The 15,075-nt window shown below is 52.0% G+C and overlaps 3 protein-coding genes across 7 annotated transcripts in view; 2 read left to right on the forward strand and 1 right to left on the reverse strand.

The window, feature by feature from the left end:
- ZC3H18 (zinc finger CCCH-type containing 18) overlaps window positions 1–2,940 on the forward strand; it is a 45,389-nt gene extending 42,449 nt beyond the window's left edge. For all 5 annotated transcript variants that reach the window (XM_071440840.1, XM_071440839.1, XM_071440842.1 and 2 more), the window contains 2 exons: window positions 958–1,054; window positions 2,261–2,940. In XM_071440840.1, coding sequence (XP_071296941.1) covers window positions 958–1,054; window positions 2,261–2,459 — 296 coding nt within the window. In that variant the 3' untranslated portion in view covers window positions 2,460–2,940. The remainder of the gene's footprint in view (window positions 1–957; window positions 1,055–2,260) is intronic.
- Window positions 2,941–8,512: 5,572 nt separating this feature from the next.
- On the forward strand, window positions 8,513–9,986 carry IL17C (interleukin 17C). The gene is made up of 3 exons (XM_071440159.1): window positions 8,513–8,522; window positions 8,679–9,303; window positions 9,396–9,986. Exons 1-3 carry the CDS (start codon window positions 8,513–8,515, stop codon window positions 9,643–9,645), a joined length of 885 nt encoding a protein of 294 aa, XP_071296260.1. The 3' UTR covers window positions 9,646–9,986.
- A 749-nt stretch (window positions 9,987–10,735) lies between these two features.
- On the reverse strand, window positions 10,736–15,063 carry CYBA (cytochrome b-245 alpha chain). The gene is made up of 6 exons (XM_071440888.1): window positions 14,301–15,063; window positions 12,761–12,830; window positions 12,506–12,580; window positions 12,284–12,367; window positions 12,128–12,209; window positions 10,736–11,878 (listed from the first exon to the last, which is right to left on the reverse strand). The coding sequence occupies exons 1-6, from the start codon at window positions 14,356–14,358 to the stop codon at window positions 11,699–11,701; spliced, it is 549 nt and encodes a 182-aa protein (XP_071296989.1). The 5' UTR covers window positions 14,359–15,063; the 3' UTR covers window positions 10,736–11,698.
- Window positions 15,064–15,075: the final 12 nt, after the last annotated feature.

A 15,075-nucleotide genomic window follows, 5' to 3' on the forward strand; every position in this document is an offset into this window, starting at 1 on the left:
GGGGTCTGGTTCACACACGAGTGACAGGGCCAGGCCAGGACGTGTTCTGGAGCGGCACTGGTGCCATCCTCTGCTTTTTGTAAAAAAGCAATTTTTGAGCTGCAGCACGGATTAATTTGGGCTGCAAGGGACCAAAGACCAGGGACACCTCCACTACCCCAGGTTGCTCTGAGCCCCATCCAGCCTGGCCTTGGACACTTCCAGGGATGGGGAGTCCCAGCCACGGAGCCCCAAATCCCAAAGGTGCCCTTGGCTGAGTTGGGACTGAGCCCTTGGCATCTCAGCACCAGACTGCTCAGTGCTGGTGGCTGAGTGTGTCACCTGCTCTGTCACCTGCTCTGTCACCTGAGGCTGTCCCAGTGTCCATCCCAGGAGCAGAGGGATGCCCTGGCACACACAGGGGCTGCTGCCATGGGGGACTGGGCACCTTTGCTGCCTGAGCTCAGAGCAGGGCAGCAGCTCCACAGGCTGCCTTGCAGGAGGAATTCCCTCTCTGTTCCTGGGGTAACCCAGCTGCTCCCCAGCATCCCTGAGTGCCCAGGGCAGCTCTGTTGGGGCAGGGCCTGGCAGCTGAGCCGTGCTGCACAAACACGGGGGTGCTGCTGGCTCCGAAAGCAGCAGAGCTGCCCTCACCTGTCGCTGCTGGAGCCACTACACCCTGTGACCCGCCAGGGCAGGGCCAGCAGCTCTGCAGGCACAAGAAGCCATGGAAGAGCCTCACTCCAGCAGCTGGAGGGTGAGGAAGGGCTGGTGGCAGGTGGTGTGTACAGGTGACTGCAGTGCACAGCCCTGCCAGAGGTGCAGGGGGCACACAGTGAGGCTTTTCCAGCTGCTGCTGGACTTGGCATTGGTTTTGGCATCTTTTTCGGCACGATGTGGTCAGTCAGTGCAGGCAGGGGTGGCCTGGCCTTGGTGCCAAGCAGGAAAATGAAGGAATGTCCTTGTGCTCTCCCCCAGGCTCTCGCGATAGGAAGGCGACCGGGAGACTCTCGTCCCCCAAACAGGAGCGGCAGCGGGGCCAGAACCCAAAACCTTCCCCTGCACAGGCAGACAGGTGAGTGCTGCTGCTTCTGCTGGGCCCCACAGCCCTGCAGGGCCTGCAGCCCTGCTCCTGCAGGGCTGTCCCAGGCTGTCCCAGGCTGTCCCAGGCCAGCAGCTGCAGTTGCCATGGGGCGCAGCGCCAGGAAGGACGCGGAGCTGCCTGGGCTGCTGCCAGGGGTGCCAGGGCTTGTGCAGAGCCTCCAGCTGGGCCATTCCGGCTGGGAGAAGAGCAGGAGCACCAGGAGCCAAGTGGGTCAGGAGTGAGCTCAGCCAGTGCCTCTGCAGCTCATTGAAACGGTGTTAAAGAGCACCAGAGTGCAACCCCTTGCCCCTGGCCAGCTCCTCCTGGCACCTGGTGCCTCATTCCCCTTTTCCCAGCCTGGCACACCCTCAGCTGCCCCCCTTGCTGCTGTGGCTGTGTCCCCTGCATGGGACAGAGCAGTGACAGCCCTGGCTTTGCACCTTCCATGCAGCTCAGCCAAATTCCTGGCAGGCTGTGCCTGCTGCAGTGCTGGGAATGTCCCAGTGCAGTGTTGGATGTGTGGCTCAGGGGGCTCAAGGGTCCTCCCCAAGGATCTCTGGGGCAGCATCACAGGGAAGGGGCTGAAGGATTTGGGATTGAGGGGATGCTCCAGGGCTGCTCTCCCCTGTGGGTGTCACAGGGAGCTGCTCACTGCAGCCACGAGCTGGCACTGAGTTTAATCCTGGGAATTTGGGAATCCCCATGTAATAATCTGGTTTTTTACTGTTTAGGCCAGTTTTCAACCCAAGGTTTCCTCCTGTCTCCAACCTCTTTTCTCCCACCTGCTCCTGGAGCCATGTGTTAGATGTGGCTTTTCCTGCTATTTTAGTTCAGCTCAGAAACTAGGGAGAAATCCTTCCCTGTGAAGGTGGGGAAGCCCTGGCACTGGATGCCCAGAGAAGCTGGGGCTGCCCCTGGATCCCTGGCAGTGCCCAAGGCCAGGCTGGAGCCACCTGAGCTAATGAAAGGTGTCCCTGTCTATGGAAAGAGATTAAATTTATGTGGGTAAGGACCTTAGAAACCAATGGGGCCAGTGGGGCTCAGTGCACTTTTCATCTCTGAAAGAGATGGAATTTATGTGAGAAAGGACCTTAAAAACTGTGATTTTAGTGTGGCCAGCAGGGCTCAGTGCACAATTCCCTCTGAGCCTTTGGGACATTCCCAGCTCCTCTCACTGCCCCTCCTCTGTCCCTGCAGGAAACGCCAGCTGTCCCCTCAGTCCAAGAGCTCCAGCAAAGTCACCAGCGTGCCGGGCAAGGGCTCGGAGCCGGGCCCTGGGGCTGCCAAGGGCAGCAAATCCAGCACCCTGTCCCGCAGGGAGGAGCTCCTGAAGCAGCTCAAGGCCGTGGAGGACGCCATCGCCCGCAAACGGGCCAAGATCCCGGGCAAAGTATAGTGGGCTGTGCCCCCAGTGACTGCTGAGGTTTTTATAAAGAGAGGCAGAAGCGGCCGCTTTGGGATTTTGCAGTTCCTCGTCTTCGTTTTGGCCGCGCGGTTCTTTTTAAAAAAATAAAACAAAAAAACAAACGTAAAACCCACACACACACACATGCACCACACACACATACAACACACACACACAAAACAAAGAAATTAAGGAAGTTTTTGCCCGACGAGCGGCTCCGGGAGGGCTCCGGGGCCCTGTAAATTGTGCACAGAGGACTCCAGCCCCGCGGGTGCTCCCAGCTCTCCTGTGTCCCCTCTCCTCTTTGCTAGCCTCCAGTTGTATTCTCCTAGTTAGCCCTGCTGTGTGTTGAGTGTCTTCAGCAATGCAGTTCTAGTCCCGTGTGCCGAGAGAGCCGAAAACTGCTGTGAACTGCTGGCAGCACCCCTCCTCCCCCAGGAAAAATATAAATATATCTATTCCTGCCTCCGCCCCTCGGGAGAGCCCTGTCGTTTCTTTGGAGCAGGGGATCGGTTCAGTTGATTTCCCAGGAGCCCTGCAGGTGTTGTGGGTGTCCGTCTGCCAGGAGGGTCCTTCTTCCTTTGGTTTTTCCTTTTTTTTTTTTGTTTTGTTTTGTTTTCTTTTTTTTTTTCTTTTTTTTTCTTTTTTTTTCTTTTTTTTTTTTTTTTTTTTTTGGAGGGATCTCCCTGAAATAAAATATTTTGATAACCAATTTTACCGTTTCCTGCTTTTCTCTGCATCTCCCTTACCTTGGTGGGGGGGGGGGTTTCTGTACCCCTCATTTTGGGGGTTTTTGGGTCATGAGCAGCTCCGTGGAGCTGGAAAAGCTGCTGTGTTTCCTGGGGGAGCAGATGGTTTCACATGCCCACTGTGAAGCCAGTATATTACTGGTGTGTAACTGGGGGATTCTGCAGCTTCTGCCCTGCCTGGCATCACTGGGGGGTCTCTGATAAATCCCCCTAATTTAGGGAGCAGTGTTTGGGGGCCCTGAGGATTCCCCAGGCTCCTTGTTCCCAGTATGGAACCAGTACCCTACTGGTGTGAAGTGTTAATGGAGGGCATCACCTGGGGTACCTCTGCCAGACCCCTCTCATTCAGAGAACAATTTTTGGGGTCCCTGGGATTTCCCACCCCCTGGAATTTCCCATCCCCTTGGGATTTCCCATCCTCCAGCCCTGCTTCTTGCTCCCAGCACGAAACCAGCATCCCGCTGGTGCTGCTGGAGGCCAGCCCATCGGGCCATCCTGGAGGGCCGACGGCAGCCCTCGAGCCCTTCCCAGCGTTGCTTAATTTGGGATTTCTGCCCGGGAATGCCATGGTGATCTCACGGTGCCGGTGACGCAACAGGGCACGGCCTGGGGGATGCCCGTCCCGTCCCGGTGTCACCGGGACACCCCTGCCCGCCTCCCTGCCCAAATTCTGGAGCTCGGAGGCGCCCGCGCTCCCGGCTGGCACACGTGGAGTGCAGAAGGAAGTGCCGGCCCTGTGCGGGGAGGAGGAAGGAACCTGGAGCTGGAGTTTCCAGGTGTGTGCACATCACCTGCCCGGCCCTATAAAAAGGCGGCGGCGGCGGCGGCGCTGCCACTCGGCCGCCTCATCCCTGGGGCTGCGCTTCCCAAGGGTCCCCCCGGACCTTGCCGTGTTCCCTTCCCCAAATCCGGCCGTGTTCCCTGCTCCCCCCCCCCGTGCCCCCCAAATTTTGGCGTGGTCCCTCGACACCCGGCTGATGGTAACGTGGGGTTTGGGGGCGCTGGGGGATGTTGGGGGGCGAGGGGAGAAAGTGTGGGGTGTGTGGGGCATGTTACGTGTGGTGTGTGGGGTTTCACGTGTGTTTAATGTGTGTGTTACACGCCTTGGGCACAGCTCGGTGTGTGTGAGTTCATTACATGTGTGATATGTCATGTGTGGGATGTTATGTGTGTGTTACACACTGCGTGCACAGCTCTGAGGGTGCGTGAGTTCATTTCATGTGTGTTAAATGTCATGTGTAGGGTTTTATATGTGTGTGTTACACCCCTTGGGCACAGCTCTGAGTGTGTGTGTTACACACCGTGTGCAGGGCTCTGTGTGAGTGTTCATGATGTGTGTGTGTTCATTATATGTGCTACATGTCACGTGTGGGGTTCTCTGTGTTACACACCCTGGGCACAGCTCTGAGTGTTGAGTGTGTGTTCATTATATGTGCTACATGTCATGTGTGGGGTTTAATGTGTGTGTTACACACCCTGGGCACAGCTCTGAGTGTGTGTGTGCTCATTATATGTGCTACATGTCATGTGTGAGGTTTTATGTGTGTTTAATGAGTGTGTGTGTTCATTACATGTGTTACATGTCATGTGTGAGGTTTTATGTGTGTTTAATGTGTGTGTTACACACCCTGGGCACAGCTCTGAGTGTGTGTGTGTGTGCTCATTACATGTGTTACATGTCATGTGTGGGGTTTTATGTGTGTTTAATGTGTGTGTGCATGTTCATTGCATGTGTTAGATGCCATGTGTGGGGTTCTCTGAGTGTTTCATGTGTGTGTTACACACTGTGTGCACAGCTCTGAGTGTGTTTATTATATGTGTTATGTGTCATGTGCACAGCTCTGTGTTTTTATTACATGTGTGTGTGTTGCACACCATGTGCACAGCTCTGTGTGTGTATTTTCATTACCTGTGTGTGTGTGTGTGTTGCACACCATGTGCAGGGTTCTGTGTGTGTGAGTTTCATGTGTGTGAGTGACACATCGTCTGGGGGGCTCTCTATATTTATTTTATATATGTGTGTGTGTTTAATGTCTGTGTTACACACCATGGGTGTATTTTATGAGTGAATTACAAACCCTGTGTGCATTTTATGTGTGTTACACACCATGTGCACAGCTCTGTGTGTGTATACATACATATACATACATACATTTATATTTATATTTATATTTATATTTATATTTATATTTATATTTATATTTATATTTATATTCCTATTTTACATATAATAGATATGCATTTTTATATTTTATATACATTAATTATATTATATTACATAGAATGTACCTTAATATGTAATACATATTAACATTAATGTATTAACATTATATAAATATATGAACATAATATTATCAATATATAAATATATTAATTTTATACATTGTATATTATAAGATATTACTATATTTTATATTTTTATATATTATTGGATATGATATATTTATATATTTACATATTAAATAATTTTTATATCTTTATATATAATTTTATATCTATATTTTTAAGTGTTTATCTGTATTTATATCCGTGCCTGTGCTGAGTGTGGGAGCTCAGCCCACGCTCCTGTGCACACTCAGAGGGACCCAGGTGTGTTTTGGGCAGCCCTGAGCACAGGGGCTGCTGGAGGCTGTCCCTGTCCCTCTGTGTGTGTGTGCAATGCCAACATGCACAAATTGTTATTTATTACTGCAGAGATAATATTTAATATGCAGTTATATTGAAATTTATGTTATCTATATTTCATTCTGTGGTATATTTATTGGTTGTTTTAATTTTCTATTTTATTCCCATTTTCTATGTGCACAAATACTCTCCATTTCTTTACTTTATCCTTTTATTTATATTATCTATTTCCTTATATATCTATTTACTTATTTATAGTTATGTTCATTATATATACTTAAATTTAAAAAATATTTAAGTATATAAATTTATATATTCCTATTTATATTTATTTCTAATTTATTTTATTTATTATATTTAACAATCTTTATTTTTATTTATTTATATTTTCTTTATTTATTTCCATTATTTATTTCTTTTTTTCCATTATTTATTTTCATTCCAGGGGTTGTTTATCCTTGATTTAATATTTCATTCACACACACAGAGAGGTGTTTTCTGTGTCTGTGTGGGTGTGAGTGCACAGGATTAGCTGCAGGTGTGTGCACAGATATTTCCTACTCCTGTAGGGGTAGGGTGTGCAGACTCTGCTAGATATCTGTATATAAATACAGACATATATTTTTACACAAATATAAAATGTATAAATAACTATAAAAGTATATATAAGCATACATACATGTATATAAATATAGACATATATTTTTACATAAATAAAATATATACATAAGTATAAACCTATATAAAAACATATATACATGTATATTAATATAATTTTACATAAATATAAAATATATAAATATAAAACTATATATAACCATATATAAACGTATATATAAATATATAAAATGGGAATTTATATGTATACTGAGCTATACGTACATATAAAAATATATAAATTAAAAATATATACATATGTGTGGGTTTTCTCTCTCTTTAGCTATATATATGCGTGTGTGTTTTTATAGTTCTATATTTTTATTTATTTTTTATATATCTATAAAAGTACGTCTTTATACCGTTTCTATAAATATATTTTAAAATTATATATATCGCTATATATAATATTTTATATATATAAAGATATGTATATGATATTTATTTTAAGATATTTTAATAAAATATATATTTATATATTTTATATATATAGAAATATATAATTCTATAAATATATAGAAATTTTGTATATATCTGTATATATATTTCTATATATAAAAATACATTTATATATATTTATATAAATATATATAAAATTTACATGTGTATGTGTATTTATAATTTTTGGTTTTACTTATTTTCATTTTTATATATTTATGTAAAATATATCTTTATTTTCTTTTCTATAAATATATAAAAATTTATATATATATAAAAATTTAAATATATCTTTATATATATAAAATATATATACATAAAGATATATATCTTTATATAAATAAAATATTTAATATATTTTATATAAATATATATAATATTTTATATATATTTGGGGGTGTGTTTATTGTTGTATATTTTTAGTTTTGCTTATTTTTATATGTTTACATAAAATATATATTTATTTTTTCTAGAAATATATAAAATTTTATATATATCTTTATATATAAAATATATTTAATGCATACAAATATATATCTTTATCTATATAAATATATACATTTATGTGTGTGTTTATAGTTTTATATTTTTATTTATATTTTATGTATTTATATAAAATATTTTTGGATAAATATATAGAAATTATATATATAATATATATAAAATATATATTTATAAAATATTTGTATTATATATATATTTATATATTTTTAGTGCGTATGTATTTATACTTTTACATTTTTATTTCTATTTCTTTTTCCATATTTACATATAAAATGTATATTTATATATTTGTGTGTATGTGTGTGTGTGTGTGTTTATAGCTGCAGGTGCTGCTGTGTGTGTGCAGTGTCTGAGTGTGGATATTGAGTGTATCCAAGCACGTGTGCACGTGGGCGTGCTCATTTTTTAGGGACGGGATACATATAGAAATACAAATAGATATATATAGATACAGAGAGAAATGATAGATAGATATAGAGATAGATATAGGTTATATATCTGTAGATATATATATATATGGAAATAGAAATAGAAATAGAAATAATAATAGAAATAGAAATAGAAATAGAAATAGAAATAGAAATAGAAATAGAAATAGAAATAGAAATAAGATAGATAGATAGATAGATAGATAGATAGATATAGAGATAGATATAGATTATATATATGTAGATATATAGATATGGAAATAGATATAGAAATATAGAAATAGAAATAGAAATAGAAATAGAAATAATAGAAATAGAAATAGAAATAAGATTGATAGATAGATAGATATAGATTTAGATAGATATGGATACAGATAGATATAAATATGTACATAGATAGTTATATTGATATATTGATATATAGATAGATATTGACATATTGATATATATGTCAATATGTCAATATCTATCTATATCTATATATAGATATAAATAGATATATATAGCTAGATATAAATATATAGAGATACAGCTATAGAAATACCGATATAGCCAGAGATACAGGTACAGATAAAGACAGATATAGAAATATAAATATCAAGTTAGAGACACGCAGAGATACAGAGATACAGAGAAGCTCTAGATGTATCTACGTACAGATAAAAATGTACAGACACTGTATAGGCATATAGAGACATCTATAGATATGGGGATTATACAGATAGAGCAACGTGTGGAAATAAATATCTAATAACGGATAGGTAACAGATAAAGGACAGCTAATGGAGAGATAACAGATCGATACACAGGCACACACCTGCCCAGCCCTGGGGCCGTGGGGCTGCACATCGCATTTTGGGGAGGCTCTGCTGTGTGTGGCTGTCCCCTTGGTGTCACTGTCACTGTCACTGTGCCGTGTGTCCCTGTCCCTTTGGGTATCCCTGTCCCTTTGGGTGTCCCTGTCACTGGGCCGTGTGTCCCTGTCCCCGGGGTGTCCCTGACGCTGTGCTGTCCCCGCAGGGCTGGCTGGCTGTGCTGGCCGTGTGTCCCTGTCACTGTGCCGGGTGTCCCTGTCCCTTTGGGTGTCCCTGACGCTGTGCTGTCCCCGCAGGGCTGGCTGGCGGTGCTGGCCGTGCTGGCGGCGCTGGGGCAGTGCCGGGGGCTGCGGCGCGCCGGGATCGGCTCCTCTCACTCCGCCGTGCGCTGCTTCAGCGGGGCCGAGCTGGAGGACGAGGCTCCCGCTCAGCTGCTGGGCCGCAGCCTGCGCTGGGACCGGCACGTCTCGGTGCAGCTGGTGCCGCAGCTGGAGCGCCTGGAGGCGGCCGGGGCCCGGCGGCGGCGGCGGCAGCGCCCGCCCGCCTGCCCCGCGCTGTCGCTGCGCGCCGGGCTCCGCAGCGAGCCCCACGAGCGCTCCATCTCCCCGTGGCGATACCGGTGAGTGCCCCCGGCCCCCGACAGCCCCCGTATCCCCTCCCCAGCCGGTCAGAGCTGGTGGCACAGGGGAAGGTGTCGCCGTGTCCCCGCAGCATCGACGAGGACGAGAACCGCTACCCGCGCAAGCTGGCCTTCGCCGAGTGCCTGTGCAGCGGCTGCGTGGACGTGAAAACCGGCCGGGAGACCACGTCGCTCAACTCGGTGACCATCCAGCAGACCATGCTGGTGCTGCGGCGCAAGCCGTGCCCGCGGCCCGCGGGGCTGGGGCTGGTGGCGCTGGAGGTGGATTACATCCGAGTGCCCGTGGGCTGCACCTGCGTCCTGCCCCGCACGGCGCGCTGAGCCCGCCCCGGTGACCGCGCCACCCCGGTGACCGCGCCACCCCCGGTGACCGTGTCACCCTGCCCGTGCTTGTTTTAGAGCACCCGACCCCGCCAGGGTGTCCCCTCCCTGGTTATTTATCAGTTATTTATAAGCCTTGCTGCCGGGGGGGGGGTTGTACCCTCTATTATTTATTGCTGACCCCCCCACCCCAGCCACGGCTGTGACTCCAGGGCCAGCATCGCCCCACGGCCAGACCCTGTGAGTGCTGCACTCACTGGTTATTTATTCCCCCAAAAAAGGTATTTATTGTCTCCTTCCTAGTGCTATTTAATGCTGCAAATAAAAGCCAACAACTCCTGGCACGGTCCTTGCTCTGTTCCCAGCCAGGGCATTGGGATGTGGGGAATTGGGGCAAAGGGATAGGACAGAGGGACATCGTGGGCAGTGCCAGCTGTGGGACAGCCCTCAGCCCCTGCACGGTGGGCAGGATGAACTGGGAGGTGACAGGGAGGGCACAGGGTGCCCCACACCCCCAGCCCGGGGGGGACCCAGCCCTGGCACCCCGACACCCACACCTTTCCCATGGCTCTGCCCCGGGCACCACGTCCCACGGGCATGGTGCCACCTGCCACCTGTGCTGGCAGCAGCTGGGGGGACCCTGGGCCACTGCAGCCCCCAAGGGGGCAGGGTCTGTGTGGGGAGGGGGCAGAGGGGGCCTGGAGCAGCTGCTGATCCCAGTGGGATCAAGGATTTGGCACCCGCATCACACCGGGGAACTTGCAGCAGGCACCAGTGGCACTGGGAAGGGAAATGCTCCCCACATTCCCTGCTGGGGGGTGTCCCAGGTTTCGGGGGCTCCTTTGGGACCCCCTGTGCAGCTGTAGGGTGGGGCCCTCCCAGTTCCTCCAGTCCCTCCAGTCCCACCCCACTGCTGGCTCCACAGGGATTTTGGGAGGGGACTGTGGCCATACTCTGCATATCTGCATCCTGGATTTGCCCATAACTGCACTGTTTGTCCCCAGAACTCCTCCCCAGTCCTGTGCCAGCCCCCCAGGAGCAGGGCAGGGCTGGGGGGATTCCCCCTGGAGCAGGAGGCAGGGCCAGCCAGGGCCTTTCCCACTTTTTATTGCAACAGCAACCGCAGAAATGACAAAAACCAGGGAGAGCAGGAGCAGAGCTGCCTGATCCCCCTGGGAGCTGGGGATTCCCTGAGAGCTGCAGTTCCACAGGGATTTGGGGATCCCCCAGGGAACTGGGGGGTGCTTGGAGAGCTGGGACCCTCAGGGAGCTGAGCATGCCCAGGGATTTGGGGTTTCCCAGGAGCTGAGGAGCCCCTGGAAGCAGGAGACTCACAGGGAGCTGAGAATGCCCAAGGATTTAGGGGATCCTTAGGAACTGGGAAGACCTCGGGGGCTGCAGACCCCACAGGAAGCTGAACATTCTTGGGATTTGGGGAGGTCCAGGAGCTGGGGAGTTCCTGGGAGCTGGAGACCCCATAGGGAGTTGAGCAGGCCCAGGGATTTGGGCATCTCCAGCAGCTGGGAAGCCACCGAGGGCTGGGAACCCCACAGGGATCATCACATTGCTGGGAATTTGGGAGCTGAATGTCTTAGGGGATTTGGGAGCTGAGCATCTTAGAGGATTTGGGGATCCCCGGAGGATGGAGATCCTACAGGGAGATGGAGATCCTACAAGGAGCTGGAGATCCTACAAGGAGCTGGGCATTGCTGGGGATTTGGGGATCCTCAGCAGATGATCCTACAGGGAGATGGAGATCCTACAAGCTGAGCATCTTAGGGGATTTGGGGATCCCAAGGGGATGGAGATCCTACAAGGAGCTGAGTACTGCTGGGGATTTGGGAACCCCCATGAGAGCTGGGGACCCCAGATCATCACTGGGGTTCTGATGATCCCCCTGGGGGCATCTGAGCATCACCAGGAGCTGGGGACCCCCAGCAAGGGGCTCAGAGCGCCGGGGTTTTGGGGACCCCCAGGGGCCCAATGGATGGGCTGCAGTGGGTCCAGGAGCAGCTGGGGAGCAGGAGCAGGAGCAGGGCAGGGGGATCCCCCATTATTCCACCTCCACAGGGATGGGGTTCACCTGCCCCCCCACCTCCGGCTGCTTCCTGCGGGCGTCGGGGGGGGGCCGGGGTGGGGGGTTGCTGGGGGGCAGCTTCATGGTGCCCCCCCCTTGGGGCCTCTCCCGGGGCTTCTGCTCGATGGGTCTCCACTCCTCCCCTCGGACTGCAGCCTGTGGGGTCACAGGAGTGCCAAGGATCAACCCCCACCCCCAAAAAGGGGCTGCTGGGGGCAGGGAAAGCACAGAGGGAGCAGAGTGGAGGATGTGACATGACCCCTGTCCACCCGTTTGGGACAGGCTGTTCCTGCAGCTCCATCTGGGAATGCTTCTGGAATTCACATGGAAGCACTGGTGCATTGGTTTTAGGGGTGGCCTCCCCCTCCCAGCCCCCCAAAGCCCCCAAAGCCCCTCTGCACTCACCAGCAGGTAGATGCCACTGGCAATGCCCAGGCAGACGGTGCCCAGGATGGTGGAGAGGAGGAATCCAGCAGGGACAGCCAGGCTGTGACAGAGATTTGGGGTTCAGAGGGTGCCAGGGGGGCTCATCCCCCAGCCCCGACCCTGCACCCCACTCACGCAGCGTGGAGGATGGCTCGGATGTAATAATTCCTGGTGAGGGGCCCCAGGAGCTTCACCACGGCTGTCAGGTACTTCTGGCCACTGCAGGGTGACAGCAGGGGGTCACTGGGGCTGTCCCCACCCTCGGGGGACAGCCAGCCTCCAGGGACCCCCATCTCTGCGAGGAACCCACCCGCTGGATCCTGTGTTTGGGGGCACCAGGGGGGACACAGCACTCACCACCTCTCCATGGTGGAGCCCCTTTTCCGTTTGCTCCTGGGATACTCGAGCAGGCACACCAGGACGCCTGCAGCGCTGCCGGGGTGTCAAGGAAAGGCGGGATGGGAGCGGGAATGGCCCCAAGGAACATCCCAAAAAAGGGCAGGGAACGCCCAGCTGGGAGCACGGTGAGGAGGAGATAAGGATGTGACCCCTCCCCGGTCGGGACGGGGCTTTCCCGCAGCCCAGCGCCGGGAATGCTCTCGGGAAGGATACATGGAATACGCCGCGAAGTACCAGCCCTTGAACTGCCCCGCCACGGCCACGATGCCGCCCGTCAGCAGGACTGCGGGAACAGCCGGGATGGAGCGGCCACAGCGGGCCGGGATACCCACCCCAACCCGGGATACGGACCCCAACCCGGGATACAATCCCCCAAACCCGGGATACAAACCCCTAAACCGGGATACCCACCCCAACCCGGGATACACACCCCAACCCGGGATACAAACCCCCAAACCGGGATACAAACCCCAAACCGGGATATACCCACCCCAACCCGGGATACAACCCCCTAAACCCGGATACAAACCCCTAAAGCGGGATACAAACCCCCCAAACCCGGATACAACCCCCTAAACCGGGATACAACCCCCCCAACCCGGGATACAAACCCCTAAACCGGGATACAAACCCCAAACCGGGATATACCCACCCCAACCCGGGATACACACCCCAACCCGGGATACAAACCCCTAAACCGGGATACAAACCCCAAACCGGGATATACCCACCCCAACCCGGGATACACACCCCTAAACCGGGATACAAACCCCCCAAACCGGGATACAAACCCCTAAACCGGGATACAAACCCCCTAAACCGGGATACAAACCCCTAAACCGGGATACAAACCCCCCCAAACCGGGATACAACCCCCTAAACCGGGGTACAAACCCCCCAAACCGGGATACAAACCCCTAAACCGGGATACAACCCCCGAACTTGGATACAACCTCCCAAACCTGTTATGCAGCTCCCAAAACCCCGGATACAGCCCCGAGCTCAGGATATGCCCCCCAAACTCAGGATCCAGCCCCCCGCAATCCCCCAGCCCGGGATCATGGCCCTGGGGACACACGGGACCCCCGGATCCGGGGTTATGGCCCTGGGGACACACGGGACCCCCAGCCCGGGGTCATGGCCCTGGGGACACACGGGACACCCAGCCCGGGGTCATGGCCCTGGGGACACACGGGACCCCCGGATCCGGGGTTATGGCCCTGGGGACACACGGGACACCCAGCCCGGGGTCATGGCCCTGGGGACACACGGGACCCCCGGATCCGGGAAGGGGCCCTGGGGGTCCCCGGCCCCGAGCGCTCCCGAAGCGGATGCGGGGGCGATGCTGGTGCGGGACCCCCGGGCTGGGGAGCTCCGGGGCCTTGGGGGAGGTTTTTGGCCTCGGGAAAGGCCCTGGGACCTTGGGGGAGGTTTTTGGCCTCGGGAACGGCCTTGGGGGAGGTTTTTGGCCTCGCGGCCGGAGCAAGAGGAGAGCGGAGGAGGAGAGAACGGAACCGAAGAAGAGAGGGCAGAGGAGGAAGAGAAAAGGAGGAAGCGGAGGCTCCAGCCCCGCCGGGCCGGGACTTCCCGGCCGTCCCCCGCCCGCACCCGCAGCCCGGTGGGACCGGGACCCCACATCTCATCCCAGCCCATCCCCGGGGCTCGGCATCCCCAGCCCGCGGGGCGCTCACTCCTTCAGAGCCCGGGGACTTTCCGGAGTGCCCCAAACCCCCCCAAACCCCCTCACACTCACTGAGCCCGGCGGCGAGCGCCTGCTCGTTCGCCCACATGGCCCACTCGATCTGCCCCATGGCCCGCGACGGAACCGGCCCGAGCGGGTTCGGCGGCTCCGCTCGGCTCGCTCCGAACGGGTTCGGCTGCTCCCGGCTCCGCTCGGCTCGGTCCGACTGGGTTCGGCTGCTCCGCTCGACTCGCTCCGAACGGGTTCGGCTGCTCCCGGCTACTCCCGAGTGCCTTCGGCTACTCCCGGCCCGGTCGGGTTCAGCTCAGCCCGGTCGGGTCCTGCTCGGCCCGGTTCGGTCCGCTCTGCTTTGCTCTGCCCGCTGGAGCTCGGCTGCTCCCGGTGGGCCCGGCCCGTCCCGGTTCGGCTCCGCTCGGCCGGTCCCGACCCGGAAGGCGGGTGCGGCGCTACCAGCGCAGGCCACGCCCCATTCGTATCGGCCACACCCTTTTAATATGCCACACCCATTTGTATTAACCACACCCATTTTACACAGGCCACGCCCCCGAGGGGACACGGCACGGGCCCGGGGCCACACCGGGGCCACGGCGGTGACAGGAATGGCACGGAGGGACAGGGCCAGCCCCGGGGACAGCAGGGGCCATGCGGGGGGACAGGACCCGTCCCGGCAGCAGGGACAGAGGAGGGATGGGGACAGGATCAGCCCTGCAAGGGACAGGGAGGGGACAGGGGATGTGGCATGTGCGAGGGACAGGGGCCGTGTGGAAGGACAGGATCAGTGACAACTTGGGGGCATATGGGACAGGAAATGTCCCACAAGGGACAC

This window comes from Agelaius tricolor, unplaced genomic scaffold, assembly GCF_023055355.1.
Source record: "Agelaius tricolor isolate 1412-34295 unplaced genomic scaffold, bAgeTri1.0.p SCAF_15, whole genome shotgun sequence".
NCBI lineage: Eukaryota > Metazoa > Chordata > Aves > Passeriformes > Icteridae > Agelaius > Agelaius tricolor.

What these genes read in the sequence shown, in the direction of transcription:
- IL17C (XM_071440159.1), top strand. An exon ending in ATCTCCCCGTGGCGATACCG is followed by an intron (nt 9,304 to 9,395) that starts GTGAGTGCCCCC and finishes GTGTCCCCGCAG; the next exon opens with CATCGACGAGGACGAGAACC.
- CYBA (XM_071440888.1), bottom strand. Translation starts at nt 14,358, where the DNA reads ATGGGGCAGATCGAGTGGGCCATGTGGGCGAACGAGCAGGCGCTCGCC. An exon ending in GGCGCTCGCCGCCGGGCTCA is followed by an intron (nt 12,831 to 14,300) that starts GTGAGTGTGAGG and finishes CTGTTCCCGCAG; the next exon opens with TCCTGCTGACGGGCGGCATC. An exon ending in TACTTCGCGGCGTATTCCAT is followed by an intron (nt 12,581 to 12,760) that starts GTATCCTTCCCG and finishes ACACCCCGGCAG; the next exon opens with CGCTGCAGGCGTCCTGGTGT.